This window comes from Dryas octopetala, chromosome 6 (genome assembly GCF_963921425.1).
Source record: "Dryas octopetala chromosome 6, drDryOcto1.1, whole genome shotgun sequence".
NCBI classification, from domain to species: domain Eukaryota; kingdom Viridiplantae; phylum Streptophyta; class Magnoliopsida; order Rosales; family Rosaceae; genus Dryas; species Dryas octopetala.
The window spans coordinates 9,996,282-10,014,261 of NC_141371.1; the positions used below are offsets into that span (position 1 = coordinate 9,996,282).

The following is a 17,980-nucleotide window of genomic DNA, read 5'->3' on the forward strand; positions in this document are numbered from 1 at the left end:
CATCCCGTTCATTGTATATGACTAATAAAAAATTAGGTAGAGTACATTGATATGTAATGCACTTCACATGATTGTTATTAGAGTTTGACGTAGTATGCCACACGTATGAAAAGTTTGTCAACAAAGCTTATAAATGAAATAGTTATCTACAAGGAAAGAGGGTAAATCAATCAAAGGATGGAACAAATAGAGATTAATGTCATCAAGTATTCAAGTGATAGCATAAAGATGGCAATAAGAGATGGCAGATGGTTGCAAGTAGTTGCTCAACCTTCCAACTATCTAAAGCCATCAATGTACTTTTACCCCAATTTTCATCTGACTGTATCTAAAATAAACTATAGAATGAGATATTCTTATTGGTGAAAAAGCTACCTTTTCAAAGGATGATCAGAAATCTCACTTATAAGGACAAACTTTTCAACTGAAATAAGAATGCATTTGGTGCCAACTTAAAGTAGTAATGAAGCTCCATTGAAAAGCCTCCAATAAATCAGCTTAACATGTAAAGTGAACTCAAATGTAAATTAGAATAGACCCAGCATTTATCCAAAATGAATTGCTAGTTTGTGAAAGTCCTCCTGCTATAGGTTGGTTTATAACCATCAAGTACTAGTAGTTTGATAAAAATAAGGCCTGCATATTTGATTGGAAAATTAATCACAAAAGAATATGTAATGTAATGTAGAAAAGTATTTGATCAACCCACCAAATACATTCAAATAAAATGTGATTTTAGGCTTTGTACATAAGCATTGTCAGACAATGAGTTAGCTAGGACCACACATTAAAACAAAAATCCACTTGAACATTCTATATTCACAATTTTACAATATAAGGCATATTACTATTATTTGACAATGGATTGGAATGCATTTTCATATTCCGGGCAAGCCTCATGTGATTTTCAGCTTGGGCTTGTGCTTGTGCATGCCTCAAATTCTTACACAATATCTGATGTGATGGGAGTATTGGGCTACCTGTGAAACCCATAATATATCTTATAAGAAATAACAGGCCTACCCATCAGAACCCAATACACTGGGCCTGGATTGGTCTGTGTAGCTCACATCTGTTCAATGAAACAGAATGAACTTTCTATCTGTAGTCATGCACCCTTTTGAATCAAGAAAATGGAGGAAAGAATCTCTCTCTCTCTCTCTCTCTCTCTCTCTCTCTCTCTCTCTCTCTCTCTCTCTCTCTCCATGTCAGGCAGCAGAGAAGTTTGTACATCAGTCCTTGATACAAGTTAGAAGTTTCCTCACTCTTTCATAGTTTGGCCTGTTTGACAGAAAATACAACAAAGGCAGGTCAGGTTCAGGGTCAATTACTTGATTTGGAAAAAGGCCAGCAGCTAGTCTTGAGTAATTGCTGAGCCTTCCAAACTATTTAAGCTTAATGAGTCTTTAACCCTTTTGTGTATCAAATCGTGCTTATCAATCAAAACAGCACGAATGAGCAATACCCACCCTTCAATTAAAGGAAATCCTTTCTTAGGAGTTCGGATCCTCTGTTTATGTTTATGTTTCCTATACAAGATTCACATTCTAATTGCTTTTTCTTTTTATAATATTCAAGAAAAGAGATTTAAACCTTCTGTTAATGGAGACTAAACATTAGTTCGGATTTAGGGGCGTGTTTGGTATTTTATGAAAAAACAAAAACCAGTTTTTGTAAAGAATACCAAACGGAGCATAAATCTCCTTTACCCTTAGACTATTTTGCTTCATATATCACAACAGACAGAATGAGTTGTCATGAGGAATGAGTCTCCAAAGTTTGCATAAGATTGTTCTCATTTGAAACAATGTGCGGCCCACCTAGGCTTCCTAAGCCTTGCCATTGAATTGGTCCCTCAAACCTTATAAGACAAACTTGTTAAAGCCCTTGTTTGGTGGTACAAAAACACCCATTAATTCTTTAAGAACTACTTTCTTTATAAAGAGGGGAATAATACATATCCGTAAGTTACTTATCATAAATAAATGAGGTTGAGACTTAAGAGTGAATCCAATTTAGTAAACCAAATTTGATGACCTTAGGAAAGAAAAAAACAGAATAAAAGGCGAAACGAAATTTAAAAAGTCCTTTGGAGTAAACTTGCATAATCTAGAGCAGAAAGAACAGGCCTTGCATATTTGAATAGGGAAACCAATCATACAAAAATCTGCAATGTACAGGAGAGGACTGTCAAATGACACATAGCTAGAACTGAATTCCATGGAACTATTGAGCAAGCATATATGCCCAAACCGTATCCATGTTTACCAGTCGGCCAGAAACTTACATTCAAATCCCCAAAAAATATGAATTAAAAGAACCCTGCACAAAAACCCAAATTCAACTGCAACCAAACCAGGAAAAGAATGCAAAATCTACTCATAGTAGTGTGTGAATAAAATGTCCTTGGTCTCCACATGTTGAGCATAGGCTTCATACGGATGCAGAAGCCTGCTAGCTGGCTTCACACTTGTGTACTTGTAAGACATCTCCACTGCCTTGCACGGGGGCCATTGTCTAGAAGCAAAGGCAAGCCAACGTAGGCTGATAGCCCAAATGTATACCTGAAATCATATTCAAATATGACAAGAGAAACATATGCAGATGTTTGTGGGACATAGTTTTTGCTCTCAAGGCTATAAGAAGATCTATTGGTACATACTACAAGATTATGTGCATAATTTTTAGGAGAACTATAAACTCTTCGACTTCTTCAATGTTTCTGATTATATTTCTATAGGTTAATCTCCTGAGTGCTATAAGGGGATGCCTAGTGCTTAGATGGGGTTTACCTTCCTATTTTACAACATACATTGTTTTTCATTCAATCTAATAGAAAATAGAAAATAGATTAAGATGTTAGAGACTACTTACTTGCTTCGACAAGCTCTCCTTCTCCAGAAAACGACGGACTTGACCCACTGAACCCAAAATATCAAACAAACAATTAGTTTTAATTAACATATTGATGATTCAAGAAAATGATGATTTTGATGGAATTCTCTGGCTTAAAAATAAAAACTGAAAAGAAAAAGTAATCAAGCGTGTAGAACTATTTGAAAAATCATATTCCATATTCCAACAATGGATCCAAAATTACCTTAAAAACTGATATGAAGGAAAAACTTCTCATAAGAGATGGCTTCTTCACAGTCATTCGTCTTTCTGGTGACATTTCTTTACACAGATGTTGAGCTATTTCTTTAAGTAATACCAGTTGAGCTTTATCAGTTCGCATCGAAACCATTGCCTGTCTCATTGACTCCCTGTCGGCCTCAAGTGCCTGAAGCCTCATATAGAGCTTCATGATATCAGGATCTGCGACATCAGCGTGATGAAGTGATCCCCTTGGAGTAGTCATGTAATCCCCACCAACCCCAGCTCCAGCTTTGGCTTCTGTAAAACCGTTGTAAGATGCTCCATTATGGACAGAGTCAATGGTATAAACTCTATCATTCATGTCATCTCCAACTTCCGATGCATTATCCAACTTCCTTGTATTTGAGTAGTCCTCTGACTCCAAGACACACTCCATCTTCTTGAAGCTAGTGCTAAACCTTGGAGATTCAGTGACAAAATCTGAATACAAACTTGAATCATTTGAAACTCCCCTGGAATGTCTTGGCTGCCTAGGAGAATGGCCAATCACCACCTTTTCAAAAATGTTCTTGGAACCTGAAAAGTCCCCATCCAGCTGATTGTTGCTTGGACACTTCTCCATCTGGTAGAGCCTACTTTCCAAATTTCTCAAATGATCTCTCCCCTGAGGGGTCTCACCAAATGCATATTTCTCAATATCTGTAACATCATCATCATCACACTCCGAAGGACCTTGGGTCTCATTTATATTGCATTTCAAAGGTGGGTATTCATAGATGGGCGTTGTGGGGAGTTCATAATGGGCTTCAAAATCCCCCATGCTCTGGTTACGACTAGGAACACTCCTCTCACCTTCTGCCTCAGCCTCCGTGAGCCCATAACTCATCATTCTATGCTTATAGGCCTGGACTTCACATGTGAGTGCCTGAATTGCTTGATCTCTCTTGTACAACAAATCTTCCAATGCCAAAAGCTCCTGCTGGTCATGTGCCATCTTCTCCTCAACGAAACACTTGAATTGCCGGGCCTCCATCTGTATTTCAGCCTTCTCCCTCTGCAACCTCAATATCATCGACATAGCCTCACTGGCAGCCGATGATGAAGCATTCCTCTCCTCATCCAGTTCAGTATACAAATCTTGTATCGTTTTCTGCTGGCTACTAAGAGTCTCCCGTAACGCAACACATTCGTTCTCCATTTGGACTCGGGCATTAGAATACAATTCAAGCCCAGGTACAAAGAAACGGCTTCCATCCTCAAACTCACCATACTTCCTCTTTACGGACCGAATCCAAGGCCCTGAGGAAGCAGTCATCAATGAACAACTACACTCACAATCACAACATTTCACCGAATCTATCGAGGATGGAAATGCTACCGGATCCATAAACCAATGTGCAAATCAACAATCTAGCATAAGAAAATTCTTAGTAGGACCTCTCAACTCCTCTCTCTCTGAATCCAAAACCTTCGATGATGAGTTCCCTTTCTTCCTGCACTCCGACCACCACTTATTGTTCTTCTCAGATCATCAATTCACACGTAAAACTCCTAAAAACAAAAATTCTTAACAAAATTAAACCTAATAATTTACAAACAAAAAAATTGTTTGCTTTGACTGAAAATAATCCAAAAAGAGAACTTTACCACAAATGAATAATAATATAGCAAGCATTCATGAAGGCTACACATCCCCTCAAACCTGAGGGGACACGGCAAATTTTCCTAATCAATGATTAAGAAAATTGAAGCCTTTGGAAGAAGCAAATTTTCCCGGAAAATAATCCAAACACAACATTCAATTCAAATAATCAGCGCCACAAAGAGAGAGGTAGAGAGAGAGAGATAGAGAGAGAGAGAGAGAGAGAGTTTTACCTCGAAGGAGCTCGAAGAACAAAAAACCCTACAAAGTCGTGGAGAGCAGGAAGTGCAGGCCAACAAATTTTCCCGGAATAAGGTTTTCTCCGAGAAAATTTAGGATCTGAAGAAGTAAAGAAAAAAAGAAAAAAAGAAAAGGGAAGCAAATGAAAAAGGACGACCAAACCGAGCTGGAAAAAATATTCTCCCCCGCGCTCTCGTCAAAAAAATATCTTTTTTGGCTCGGAACCGCGGGGCCGTTTGGAGGGAAAGAAAATCAAAGAGACAGACAGAGAGAGGGAGAGAGAAAATTGGAAGCCCTAGATTTTTTGGTTATTGAAATTCTCCTCATCGTTTGTTTTACTCGTCTCGATTTTCGTGCTGTCGTTGATGAGAGAGAGAGAGAGAGAGAGAGAGAGAGAGAGAGAGAGAGAAAAGATCAACATTTGCAACTGAAAGACGGACGGTTGAATTGGAGGAAGCTTTGTCCAACATCCCCAACTAATTACCCTGCTTTACAAAATTATATTTAATTTTTTTTTTTTATATGTAATTTTCTAAATATGTACTAAAAGTTTTAATTTTTTAATTTTTAAATTTACTTTCGAGACGATGGATTGACATTTGACACGCGGGAAACAAATCTCTAACTAATAACCGATTATGAGTTGTGTTTGTTTGATTAGGGCATTAACCTTATCCGGTTGGTCGAAGAAGCTCATATCAAGTGGTTAATGAGTTGTTTCGTATGATTCATCAGGATTTTACTAAATTGGGTATGAAATTGTGAGAATAGATTTCGAATTTCTTTTATTTAAAGATTATATGAACACACATAAAACACGTATAAAGCTAAATAAGAGTATTAATAACTTATTTTGACGTGTTAGACTAGGGCCTTGACTTTTTCCAATTCATAAAGGAAGTATTTATCAAATGATGCATTGTTTTGAATTGTGAAGCAGTAGAGTTTTTTTATATACTCTTTTTTGTTTAATTTTTTCTTGTGCAAAAATAATGCTTGTGTCAAAGACTACATCGTCTTCATCTTTTTATTTAGTTATTTTATTAGTAGTATTTTAGAGTTTTTTAGCACTTTTTATGATAATACGACGTTAATTACATTTTTTAGCCCATTGCACAAAGTAATTTCAAAATTGAACCATTCATTTCTTATATCCATATTCAATGATCATCATTATAAAAAATCAATCAAATCAAAAATCGTTTAATCAATTATTAATAAACTAAAACGTTGAAATGATTGTGATAATAATTAAATGGCTAAATATTTTTTTATAAGGATTTAATATATATTAACAAAATGAACGGTTCGAATGATGATACCATTTTGTGTAGTGAGCTCAAAATGATGATTAACACCATATTATCTTGCTAATCGATTAGCTCTATAGTGTGTTTGATTATTTTACTGTATAAGCCTTAAACCTTAGATATTAAACTTCCAAGTAACATCATTTTTGTTATAAGCACAATACTAACACAAAAACATAATTGAGATTGAGACGTTTGATATTGAAATAGGACTAAGATATTAAAATATCTATGGTGAGATTTGATAATAATACTAGTAAGTGATATTAATTAAAAAACCTATATATGGTGAGCTTTTAATGATACTAGCCTCTTGGCCTGCACGTGTTAATTGGCATTTTCACTGTGTTTTTTTCTTTTTGCATTTTGTTCTTAATTTTATAACTTCCCACAATTATTTGATATTTATATGTTTTAAGGTAGTGGACTGTTTTTCTTTTTCTTTTTTAAAGTTTATTTTAATGGTTTTATTTTACAATTATGTCCTCATTTATTGGTTTTTTTTATGAGATTGTTTGTTGAATAAAGGGTAATTTAAGCAATCTCATTTTTGGTAAAGCATGTAACACCAAACCCTTCTTCTGACTTTATAATAGTAAAAATGATATTGTAATTTTGGTGGGATTTGATAATGATACCAAAACATGGCCCCTCCTTAATTTGGTAGAGAGAAAAGATGAAGGGAGGGTTTTTTTTCCCGGTATTTCAAGTAATATAAAAAGAATAAAGTAACAATTATATCCTTGAAAAAATGTTAGTCCTTTACCCCTCTATTTTATTCATTAATAATTTTATATTTAGAACACATATGCTTAATATACTTTTTTCAATTGTTCATATTAATTAGGAGTAAGCAATCATAATGTTAAATATATTTCTCATAACTCAACCCTACATGCTTTTGTAGTTTTGTTGCTTAATTAATTAATTAGATTGAAGCTGAATCTGGTTCAAATAATGGTTCATGCTTGACCTATAATTAAGAGAAGAACTTGCCTGCACCCCCAATGACACCAGCTGGCATCCTCATCCCACCCTCTCTCTCTATCTCTCTCCTCTCTCTCTCTTTCTTTCTCTCTCTCTCTCTCTCTATTTTTCTTTCTCTCTTGTGATACCCTATGTCCCCCTAACACGGGGGCAGGTAAGTTATTTTCTATAATTAATTAGTCAATAATTCAGGCATGTGGAATTGGTTGATGCTCTATCACCTTTATTGGTTAGAAGTTCTCAAAAGGAGTGTGCTGCAAGAATTCAGACCAGGGAAACTCGAAATTATATATATATGGAGGTAGAAAATCAGAATTTTATAAAGATAAATGAGGATTAGAGTGAATCAAAATTTAAATGAGTGAAATACTGTCACAACATTAGTTCATGAAAAACATATTGGGGTTTGAATGTTTTCTGTATGTATTGAATTGAGATAAAAACAGGAAGTGTGTACAAGTCTTTATACAGGGGAAGAAGAATATGAGATCCCTATTTAGCTCATACAAACAAGCTAATTCCTAACTATAAAAGGAAAGAATTAATCTATACAATCAGACAAATATTCTAGTTGACTTTACTATCTTTAACACTCCCCCTCAAGTTGGAATGTATGTTGATGACAGCAAACTTGTGCAGTAAAGTCTCAAATTGCATGGAACTCAAGGCCTTTGTGAACAAGTCTGCTGGTTGAGAGTGCGTGGAAATGTAGGCTGTTTGGATCAACCCTGATTGTAACTTTTCACGAACCAGATGGCAATCAATTTCTATGTGCTTAGTTCGCTCGTGAAACACCGGATTTAAGGCAATGTGTAAAGCTGCCTTGTTGTCGCAATACAAGTGAGCTGGTTGAGGGTGTCTGACTCTCAAATCATTTAAAATGTATTTCAACCATGTAATTTCACAAGTGGTGGTGGCCATAGAACGATATTCCGCTTCTGCAGTTGAGCGAGCCACTGTAGTTTGTTTCTTGGCTCTCCAAGAAATGGGTGATTGGCCAAGGAGTATACAATACCCAGTCACTGATTTTCGAGTGTCTCTGCATCGTGCCCAATCCGCATCACAAAATGCATTGAGTTGAATTGGACTAGTAGCAGAGAGAAAGATACCTTGGCCTGGTGTTCGTTTGATGTACCTCAGTACTCTATGGGCTGCTTCCAAATGTGGAACCCTTGGTTTACCCATGAATTGACTTAAAACATACACTTCATATGATAAGTCTGGTCGGGTAATCGTTAAGTATATTAGACGTCCAACCAGCCTCCGATAAGAAGAAGGATCAGTTAAGAGCTCTCCATTGTCCTCAGTGAGTTTCAAATTTTGCTCCATAGGAGTTTCAGCAGGTTTGGCTTCTAGAAAACCAGTGTCATCCAATATTTCTAGAGCATATTTTCTTTGTGACAGTGAAATTCCCTTTGTTGAGCGTGCTACCTCAAGACCCAAGAAGTATTTTAATAGACCAAGATCCTTGAGCTTAAAACGCTGATTCAAGAAATATTTTGTTGCCTCAATCTGGTCCATATCATTCCCTGTTAAGATGACATCATCAACATAAACTAGGAGGGCAGTGAATGAACTTCCTTGGGAACGGACGAACAATGAGTAATCCGCCTTTGATTGTTTGTATCCAGCAGCACAAAGAGCAGAAGATAGCTTCAAGAACCATTGTCTTGAGGCTTGCTTTAGACCATACAATGATTTGTGAAGCTTACATACCCTAGTCTCCCCCTTTCGTCCGTATCCAGGAGGAAAGGACATGTAGACGTCTTCATGGAGATCACCATGCAAGAAGGCGTTGTTGACATCAAGTTGATGGAGATGCCAACAGCGAGCAGAGGCAATGGCAAGAAGGAGGCGGACGGTGACCAATTTGGCAACGGGGGCAAAGGTCTCCCTGTAATCGAGTCCCTCTACTTGACTGTACCCCTTCGCAACTAATCGGGCTTTGTACCGTTCGATGCTCCCATTAGATTGAAGTTTAATCTTGTAAACCCATTTACAGCCAACAGGCTTCTTTCCAGGAGGAAGAGGTTGAAGGGACCATGTGTGATTGGCTTCAAGTGTTGCTATCTCATGTCTCATGGCATCACGCCATTGGGGAACCTGAATGGCCTGGGAAAAATGTCGAGGCTCTGTGGCAAGGGTCACAGCAGTAGTAAAAGCATAATGTTTTGGAGACAAATGTGTGTAAGACAAATAGTGTGAGATAGGGTGAGACGTACCATTTGTTTGAGCCAATGTCGAGGTTGATGACGAGCCGGGTCGAGATGGGAGTTTTTCTGCAAGATGAAATTGTTGATAGCGATCAGGAGGCTTTGTTGGTCGAGTGAGATGCCGAGTGGGCGGTGGTGGTACTGGAGGAGAGGATGGGTCTGACCTCTCAGGAGGTAATTCATTAGAAGAAAGAATGGTGTCAGGTTGTGTGGGCGAAGGAGATTGACTCAAAGTGCTTGTGAATGTGTCATCAAATGAGAGGTCAAGTGGACGAGGAAGCACAATTGTGTCAGGAGCAGCGGAAGTGGTGGTTTGAGTGGAGTAGGGAAAAGTGGACTCGTGAAAAATCACATCTCTAGAGGTGAAAGTTTTCCCTGAAGCTATATCGTAGACCTTGTACCCCTTTTGACCATACGGATACCCAAGAAACAAGCATTTTGTTGCACGAGCATCAAATTTAGAGGGCCTATGGGCATGAGTAGAAGCAAAACATAAGCATCCAAATACTCGTAGGTGGGAGTAAATGGGTTTGGCTCGAAACAACATTTCATAGGGAGAATTCCCTTGAAGAAGTTTTGTTGGTGTTCTATTGATAAGATAAGTGGCGGTTAAGATTGCATCTCCCCAAAAACGTTTAGGTAGATTGGCTTGAAACAACAAGGCTCTAGCTACGTTTAGAAGATGGCGATGCTTTCGCTCAGCCACCCCATTTTGTTGAGGGGTGGCGACACAACTTCGTTGATGTATGATTCCTTTTGTTGAATAAAATTGCACAAGTTTGAATTCTGGACCATTGTCACTTCGAATGATTTTAACTTTGGAAGAAAATTGTGTTTCAGCAAGATTGACAAATGAGATGAGAAGATTTTGTGTGTCTGACTTGTGATGCATCAAATAGACCCATGTACACCTAGTGTAATCATCTACAATGGTGAGAAAGTAACGAGCCCCAGTAATAGATGCAACATGGTATCCCCCCCAAATATCAACATGTATTAGCTCAAAAGCTTTATGGCTGGAGATAGAACTTGATGGAAACTTTAATCGAGTTTGTTTAGCTAATGGGCAAACCAAACAAGTACTAGTATTATCATGAGATTGAACACCATTTATTGGAAGGGAAAGAGAGTGTAAAATTTTATTAGAGAGGTGTCCTAATCGCTGATGCCAGAGATGTGATGAAATCACTGTGGTTGTACGCTGAGGAGAAGGCTTTTTGATGGAATGGCAAGCTGCTACTTGTTTGAGATCAAGGTAATAAAGGCCTCCCCACTCAGTGCCCGTCCCAATCATCTTCCTCGAGCGTTGGTCCTGAATCATACACACACGATCAGAAAGTATAGTGAGACAATGAGATTGGCTATTTAGCTTACTGATGGATACAAGATTTAAATGGAAAGATGGCACACAAAGGACATTCTTAAGAGTTAGGAGTGGAGAGAAGACAACCATCCCAACATGAGTGACAGGAGCATATGTACCATTTGGAAGTTCAACAACACGATTTTGAACCGTTACACATGTAGTTAAAAGTGTATGAGAACAAACCATGTGATCAGTTGCACCGCTGTCCAATATCCATAGTGTATTCTTACTGGATGTAAGTAAGCAGATTGATTTACCTGAGAAATCATTTGGGACAGAAGAACTACCAGCATGGTTGGCCATGGAGTTGCCCTTACTATTGCATTGCAGGAGGGTCATAAGCTGCTGGCACTGCTCCGGTGTGAATGGAAAAGAATTAGAGCTTTCATTCTTTTCTACGGTCTGGGAGGAAACTTGAATGACTTGACCTGGAAATATGGTTGCGTTGCCCAGGTTGATTAGACTTCTGAAGTTTGCGGCATGTCTCCATGGTATGACCATTCCATCCACAGAAGTCACACTTCAAGTGAGAACGGCATGTCTCTGATGTATGCCCAATTTTGTCGCAAGTGTCACATTTGAGATGGTTGTTCTTTTTCCCTGTTTTGCCCATGGTTCTGTTAGATACAGCCAATGCCATAGCTTCAGTGTTTTGTCCTCTCCCATTAGCAACATCGCATTGTCTTTCATGTTGGGAGACAAGTGAGTGTGCACGGTTGACAGTGGGAAAAGGGTCCATAAGCAGTATTTGTCCCCGCACTGCTGTGTAAGACTCATTAAGTCCCATTAGAAACTTCATTGTTTTCTGGTTCTGCTGGTAATCCAGAACCTCTTTCATGGTACCACAGCTACAATTGGGGATCGAACACAAGGCTGCTCGTTCATCCCATAAACCCTTTAGTTTGGTGAAATACATCCCAACTGTCATGGAACCTTGAACACAATCATGAATTTCTTTCTCAACATGGAACAGATGAACCACATTGACTAGTGAAAATCTTTCACTCAAATCAGTCCAAATCTCACGAGCATCAGAACAGTATATGACACTTGCAGATATGCCTTTGGAAATTGAGTTTAAAAGCCAAGATTTTACCAGATCATTGCAACGAGTCCACTGTCGAACGTCGGCAAGGTTGGTTGGCTTCTCGATGGTTCCGTCAATGAAACCCAACTTGTTCTTAGCACTTAACGCCATAACCATGGCACGGCTCCATGTGCTGTAGTTTCCTTCATCCAGGGGTTGTGATACAAGGACCACCCCAGGCTGATCTGAGTGATGGAGATGAAACGGATGATTTGGATCATCATATCTGCCTGACTCTGTTTTGGTAGAGCCAGACCCTTTCTTTGATTCCTCTTTGAAGGAATCAGATCCTTTCTTCGAGTCTTGATCGTTTGTCATGACGGAAGTAGAAACACTGGTTGTAGCAGCGAGATGGGTTTAGGCCACCAAGATCGAATGATGCTCTGATACCATCATGAAAAACATATTGGGGTTTGAATGTTTTCTGTATGTATTGAATTGAGATAAAAACAGGAAGTGTGTACAAGTCTTTATACAGGGGAAGAAGAATATGAGATCCCTATTTAGCTCCTACAAACAAGCTAATTCCTAACTATAAAAGGAAAGAATTAATCTATACAATCAGACAAATATTCTAGTTGACTTTACTATCTTTAACATTAGTAAATAAATTTACCTATTATAATTACAGTTTTACAAATTAATTATGATTCACCAAAAGATAACCCTAAACAGGTGAAAGATCTATTTCATATTGACAAGCCCTTTCAACCCTTGTTTGCATATCACTTATCTTTGCTTCCATAGAAAGTTTTAATTTGATCTTTTTCTCTCTTCTTCATAATGATGACATTTGATTAATTGTGGAAAATAAGATTTTGGATTTCTATTAGAGAGATACTAATTTATATCTCTATATAAATTATATTATAGGGTAGTGATAATGACCACTCTAATTTTGGTTTAGTGTATGTGAGTATAGAAACATCTATTTTGCTATGTCATTTTCTTTCATTTTGACACAAAAATCCGACCATTTAACTCTTAATTAATATTCAATCATCTCATATGTTGTTTTAGCAATTAATTCTTTCTATCAAACGTAAATGATATTTGGAAAAGGAGATACAACTGAAGTGTAGAAATAAATGCCCTTAATCATTGAAATTATAAGCAATTTCAATATCCGTAAAAAGTGTAACAAAAAAAAGTATCCGTAAAAAGTGTACAAAAAACAAAAGAAAATACACGTTCATTCTTTAATTAAGGAACATATGTCCCGCAGAGAGAAAATATTGCAAATCTAAATACTCGATCCCTTCCAAAAGAATTACAAAAAAAAAAAAAAGAAATTTGGTAGTGCACTATTTCCATTTTTGAAAAAACCTACTAGTTGGAGAGTAGCCCTTTATCTCATTGTCCTTTTATTTTCCAAGAAATAGCAACTAAAATTATTGCATAAATAATTCTGGTGCAGCTAATGTTTTGCTCACTACACCCATCAAATATTATAATACTTACAATTATTTAATAGAAAAAATTACTAACTATGATATTTCTTTCCACTTAATTGGAAGGAGTTTTAAGTTTGATTATATAATTTTTTTTTCTAATTTTTCTTTGGGAAATGATATTTTTAAACTTTGCCAAGTTCAGTCAAAATTAAATCTAAAAATACACTGGGGTAGAAAATTCTGAAATTTTCTTTTAAAGAAGTCGTGTGAGATGAGCAAAAAATGAGTGTCATCAACAAAACAAAAATGATTTGTTTAAACTTCCCAAACAGCCCTTTGGAGTCGAGCCATGGCCTATGGGCGCCGCCGGATTGAAGTTTCAATGTTTCATCATACTCGGATTTTATTGGAAGGACGAAGGAGAGGGGTATTTTCGGGAAACTAAATTACTACGGATCCTATTTATAGCCGTTGAAAACTTGAAACAAACCCCTTAAAAAATTTCACAGAAACATTACAACGGAATCACTGACCAAAATCGCATTCGATTCTCTCTCTCACACACAGCTCCTCAACCAAAAATCGCTGCCCAAAGAGCAAAACCCTAGCGCTGAAAACGATCAAAGAGCTCGATCGATCTTCACCGCCATTAATTCCTCTTGCTCTCTAAATTTAATTTCTCTGAATTATATTGTATTAGATTGTATTATCGGCTTCGCGTTTCTTCTTCCTGATTCAATTTGATTTGCTTCGCAGGTTTATTTTCTCTCTCTCTCTCTGAAATTATGGATGCAGGAACAATGCATTCGTCAAGAAAGATCAAGTATCGGAGCCCTCTTCGGGAAGATGTAAGGAAATTTCTTTGTTAAATTTCAATTTATTTATAATTTTCCCGCTTAAATTTTGGGTTGTTTTTGTTGTTTATCTGCATGCTTGCAATTTAGGGCTTTTGTTTTGTTAAACAATTGCGGGGAATCTTTATGTTTGATTGCTTACATTTTAGAACACTGCGAACAAATTAAAGAAAAGAAAACCAAATTGTGGGTTTTGTTTTTCAAACTGACTTAGCTAAGTCAGTCACTTAGTTGTCCTCTTGTCGAATTTATGTTTTGAAATCCCACATGGTTTGTTCAAGATTCAAAATAAGTTTGGGAGATTTTCTTAGAAACCAAACGGGGGCTTTAGCATAATAGCATGTCTTGTTCTAGGTTTACTGATTCAAGTTTGTTTGGTACTTACAGTTGGATAGGTTTATACCCAATCGTGCTGCCCTGGACCTTGATTACGCGCATTACATGGTCACGGGAGGAGCAAAAGGCAAAGAGAACCCGGTTTCAATCTCTCCATCGAGTGAAGCATACCAGAAGCGACTGGCTGAGACCTTCAACATGAACCGGTCTCGAATCCTGACATTCAAGAACAAGCCGCCAACGCTAATTGAAGCCATTCCGAGGGAATTGCTTTCACCCCCTCTTCATAAGGCCAAATCTAGAAAGCCCCGTCGACAGATTCCTCAGGTATAAGTTTTATTGCTTAAATTTCAGCATATTTGAGTATTAATTTTGGAAACTTTTTATGCTTGAAATCTATGTTCTTTTGCACATAGGTAAGGCTAGATATAATCGAATTGTCACTGTAAAGATCATATGATGTGTGTGTGTATATGTTATAGTAATACTGAGGCTGTGCTAATACTTCCAAATTGATTTTTTGCAGAGTTCAGAGAGGACTTTGGATGCTCCTGATATTGTAGATGATTTCTACTTGAATTTACTAGACTGGGGCAGCAGCGATGTTCTTGCAATAGCTCTTGGAAACACAGTCCATCTATGGAACGCTTCGGACAGCTCCATCTCAGAACTTGTCACAATTGATGACGAACATGGTCCTGTTACAAGCGTCAGCTGGGCGCCTGATGGGAAGCATATTGCTATTGGCTTCAACAATTCCAATGTCCAATTATGGGATTCTGCCTCAGTTAGACTGGTAAGAACATTATTGTTGCTTACTATTGTTCTTTGTTTGTTTTCCTTCAGAAATAAGATTTTGTTGCTAATACTAATCTACTGATGATTTTGTTGATGCAGTTAAGAACATTGAGAGGTGGCCACCATGCAAGAGTAGGTTCACTTGCCTGGAACAATCACATTCTTACCACAGGAGGAATGGATGGCAAAATTATCAACAATGATGTGAGAGTGAGATCCCACATTGTTGAAACCTACTTGGGTCACCAGCAGGAGGTCTGTGGATTGAAATGGTCAGCCTCAGGCAAACAATTAGCTAGTGGAGGGAACGATAATCTTCTCTTTATATGGGACAGATCGGCACCAAGACATTGGCTTCACAGGCTTGAAGACCACACTGCAGCAGTCAAGGCCCTTGCTTGGTGTCCATTTCAAAACAATTTGCTAGCCTCTGGTGGAGGTGAAGGTGATGGAAGCATTAAGTTCTGGAACGCAATCACAGGCTCGTGCTTGGAGTCTGTTGACACCGGCTCACAAGTGTGTGCTCTGCTGTGGAACAAGAATGAGCGTGAATTGCTTAGTTCTCATGGTTTTACCCAGAATCAGCTCATTCTTTGGAAGTACCCCTCAATGGTGAGGATGGCAGAGCTCAATGGCCATACCTCCAGAGTTCTTTTCATGACTCAGGTACTAATTTGGAGCTTTAATTAGTGTTTTATAAATTCAAACTTGTTGAAAATCTTGTCAGAACATGCTTGTGTGTTCATTATTTTATCAAAACAAGTTTCATTGCAACTTTATATTCTAGTCCATTTTCTAACTGTCTGTAACTTTGTTAATGTATCTTTTTCAGAGCCCAAATGGATGCACAGTGGCTTCTGCAGCAGGGGACGAGACTCTGCAGTTTTGGAATGTGTTTGGCGTCCCAGAAGTTGCTAAACCTGCACGAAAAGAAAATCCAGAGCCATTTGCTCATTCATGCTGCATTCGTTGAAGATCAGCAAACTTTTACCTATTTGCAGTGGCGAAGACATGGTGGGGTCAATGGGGTCAACCGACCCCTATAGCTTTTCTTTTTGATATAGAACAAACTTTGATAAATATAGAACAAACTTTGATAGATTTGATGTATTCTGATCATTTTGAGTTCCCTTCTCTTTTACGGTTTTACCATGTATCAAAAAAGAAAAAAAATCTATTTTACCCAAGTTTATTGGGCAATGAATAATCATGATCTTTTTAGCCATTTAAAAAATAGAAAATTAAGATTAAATATAAAATATTAATAGTTTTTCAGCAAAGCATCAAAACACTAATTTTTTTTAGTTTAAGTATTAATTTACATCAAGACATTTTGAATTAGGTTACAAATTAGTTTGTTATATAGTTGTGACTGTCTCAAATTCATAAAAATTTAAAATTTATAAGGTTTTAATGTTTTTAATTTAGGCTTTGATTTAAGTTTGGGGGATAAAGTCTTATAACATATAGACTAAACATTAAAGTTAAAAATTATGACGATTAGACAGCCACAGCTCAGTTTAACCATATTTTTTAAAATTGGTACTTAAATTAAAATTTAGTATCTAAAATGAAATGACATAAACGTTTTTGTAGTTAAAATGAAAAAAACATTACAATTTAGTACCTAAAGCCAACGGACCTTTTAAAAAATGTATATGGATTTTGTGAACATGACATATATTTTATGTGGACTTTTATTTTTTAATAAACATAGAAGGGAGGATTGAACTTGGGTAAATGAGGAATAATTCTATGACCCTTCTAATTGGGCTATTTTAACAACTGCATATTTCACATAGGCTTGAAATATCAAATATTACAATGAATTCATATGAGTTAGGCCATAAGGAGGTCAGTGTGCCAGTTTTCACAATAACTTTTTTCTACTTATCTTTAAGCATATAATAAGTATTAATTTATATATTGCCTCTTTTTTATAGGTTGCACTCACAAGGTATGATGAAATTTTTTGAAATTCTAAAAATATCATTTGTTTAATAAAACTATTAAAAGTGCATTATTTAATAATAAATTAAAACATTAAATTATTTTATAACAAAATAGCTATAATTTGATGTCATGTTAATTACATGTGCCAATAAGTCCACTAAATTGTGCAAGATTTGTTAACACTTTAAATGTGATTTCTTAAAGAAAAAATGATCGTTAATCACTTTTACATAATATGTTGGTCATAATAAATTTACTTTTCTAACTTATGATAATCACATATAAATTTGTGTCGCAATGAAATAGCGTAAAAAGTAAAACCAGTATTAGTGTTTTCAAAAAACATTATCAATGTAAAGAAAAACTTGAGTTGATATAAAATGATTTAGTATTGATATATATATATATATACATCTATTTTAAGATATTGGAAAAAAAAAAAAATAAACTATAGTTAAAACTCGCCCCCAGTGAGTAAAATTCCTAGGCTATGTGTTAGAGCATATTTGTCACTTGTAAATATATTTTTTCTACTCTTCTATTCTATTCTTCTCATGCCACCTAACTCAAACCTCGTATCATTTGCATACTTGAACTCAATGTCTTGATTTTTGTGTTTGGATTGTAGATAGCCCTAACTGGCTATATGATGTATTGTTGGTAAAGGTGTACAACGGGCCAGGGCGGCCATTTAAAGTTGG

At 36.7% G+C, this 17,980-nt stretch overlaps 3 protein-coding genes across 3 annotated transcripts; 1 reads left to right on the forward strand and 2 right to left on the reverse strand.

Moving 5' to 3' along the window:
- Positions 1 to 2,110: 2,110 nt before the first annotated feature.
- LOC147282218 (myosin-binding protein (Protein of unknown function, DUF593)) lies at positions 2,111 to 5,364 on the reverse strand. Its single transcript, XM_086247178.1, has 4 exons — positions 4,975 to 5,364; positions 3,101 to 4,650; positions 2,875 to 2,921; positions 2,111 to 2,564 (listed from the first exon to the last, which is right to left on the reverse strand). The coding sequence occupies exons 2-4, from the start codon at positions 4,484 to 4,486 to the stop codon at positions 2,465 to 2,467; spliced, it is 1,533 nt and encodes a 510-aa protein (XP_086103304.1). The 5' UTR covers positions 4,487 to 4,650; positions 4,975 to 5,364; the 3' UTR covers positions 2,111 to 2,464.
- A 5,888-nt stretch (positions 5,365 to 11,252) lies between these two features.
- On the reverse strand, positions 11,253 to 12,267 carry LOC147282219 (uncharacterized). Its single transcript, XM_086248188.1, has 2 exons — positions 11,307 to 12,267; positions 11,253 to 11,259 (listed from the first exon to the last, which is right to left on the reverse strand). Exons 1-2 carry the CDS (start codon positions 12,260 to 12,262, stop codon positions 11,253 to 11,255), a joined length of 963 nt encoding a protein of 320 aa, XP_086104314.1. The 5' UTR covers positions 12,263 to 12,267.
- A 1,584-nt stretch (positions 12,268 to 13,851) lies between these two features.
- LOC147282220 (cell division cycle 20.1, cofactor of APC complex-like) lies at positions 13,852 to 16,503 on the forward strand. Its single transcript, XM_086247726.1, has 5 exons — positions 13,852 to 14,186; positions 14,580 to 14,855; positions 15,055 to 15,324; positions 15,426 to 15,992; positions 16,159 to 16,503. Exons 1-5 carry the CDS (start codon positions 14,124 to 14,126, stop codon positions 16,297 to 16,299), a joined length of 1,317 nt encoding a protein of 438 aa, XP_086103852.1. The 5' UTR covers positions 13,852 to 14,123; the 3' UTR covers positions 16,300 to 16,503.
- Positions 16,504 to 17,980: the final 1,477 nt, after the last annotated feature.

What these genes read in the sequence shown, in the direction of transcription:
- LOC147282218 (XM_086247178.1), bottom strand. Translation starts at nt 4,486, where the DNA reads ATGGATCCGGTAGCATTTCCATCCTCGATAGATTCGGTGAAATGTTGT. An exon ending in CCTTCATATCAGTTTTTAAG is followed by an intron (nt 2,922 to 3,100) that starts GTAATTTTGGAT and finishes TTTTGGGTTCAG; the next exon opens with TGGGTCAAGTCCGTCGTTTT. An exon ending in AGGAGAGCTTGTCGAAGCAA is followed by an intron (nt 2,565 to 2,874) that starts GTAAGTAGTCTC and finishes ATATGATTTCAG; the next exon opens with GTATACATTTGGGCTATCAG.
- LOC147282219 (XM_086248188.1), bottom strand. Translation starts at nt 12,262, where the DNA reads ATGACAAACGATCAAGACTCGAAGAAAGGATCTGATTCCTTCAAAGAG.
- LOC147282220 (XM_086247726.1), top strand. Translation starts at nt 14,124, where the DNA reads ATGGATGCAGGAACAATGCATTCGTCAAGAAAGATCAAGTATCGGAGC. An exon ending in GGAGCCCTCTTCGGGAAGAT is followed by an intron (nt 14,187 to 14,579) that starts GTAAGGAAATTT and finishes TGGTACTTACAG; the next exon opens with TTGGATAGGTTTATACCCAA. An exon ending in GAGTTCTTTTCATGACTCAG is followed by an intron (nt 15,993 to 16,158) that starts GTACTAATTTGG and finishes TATCTTTTTCAG; the next exon opens with AGCCCAAATGGATGCACAGT.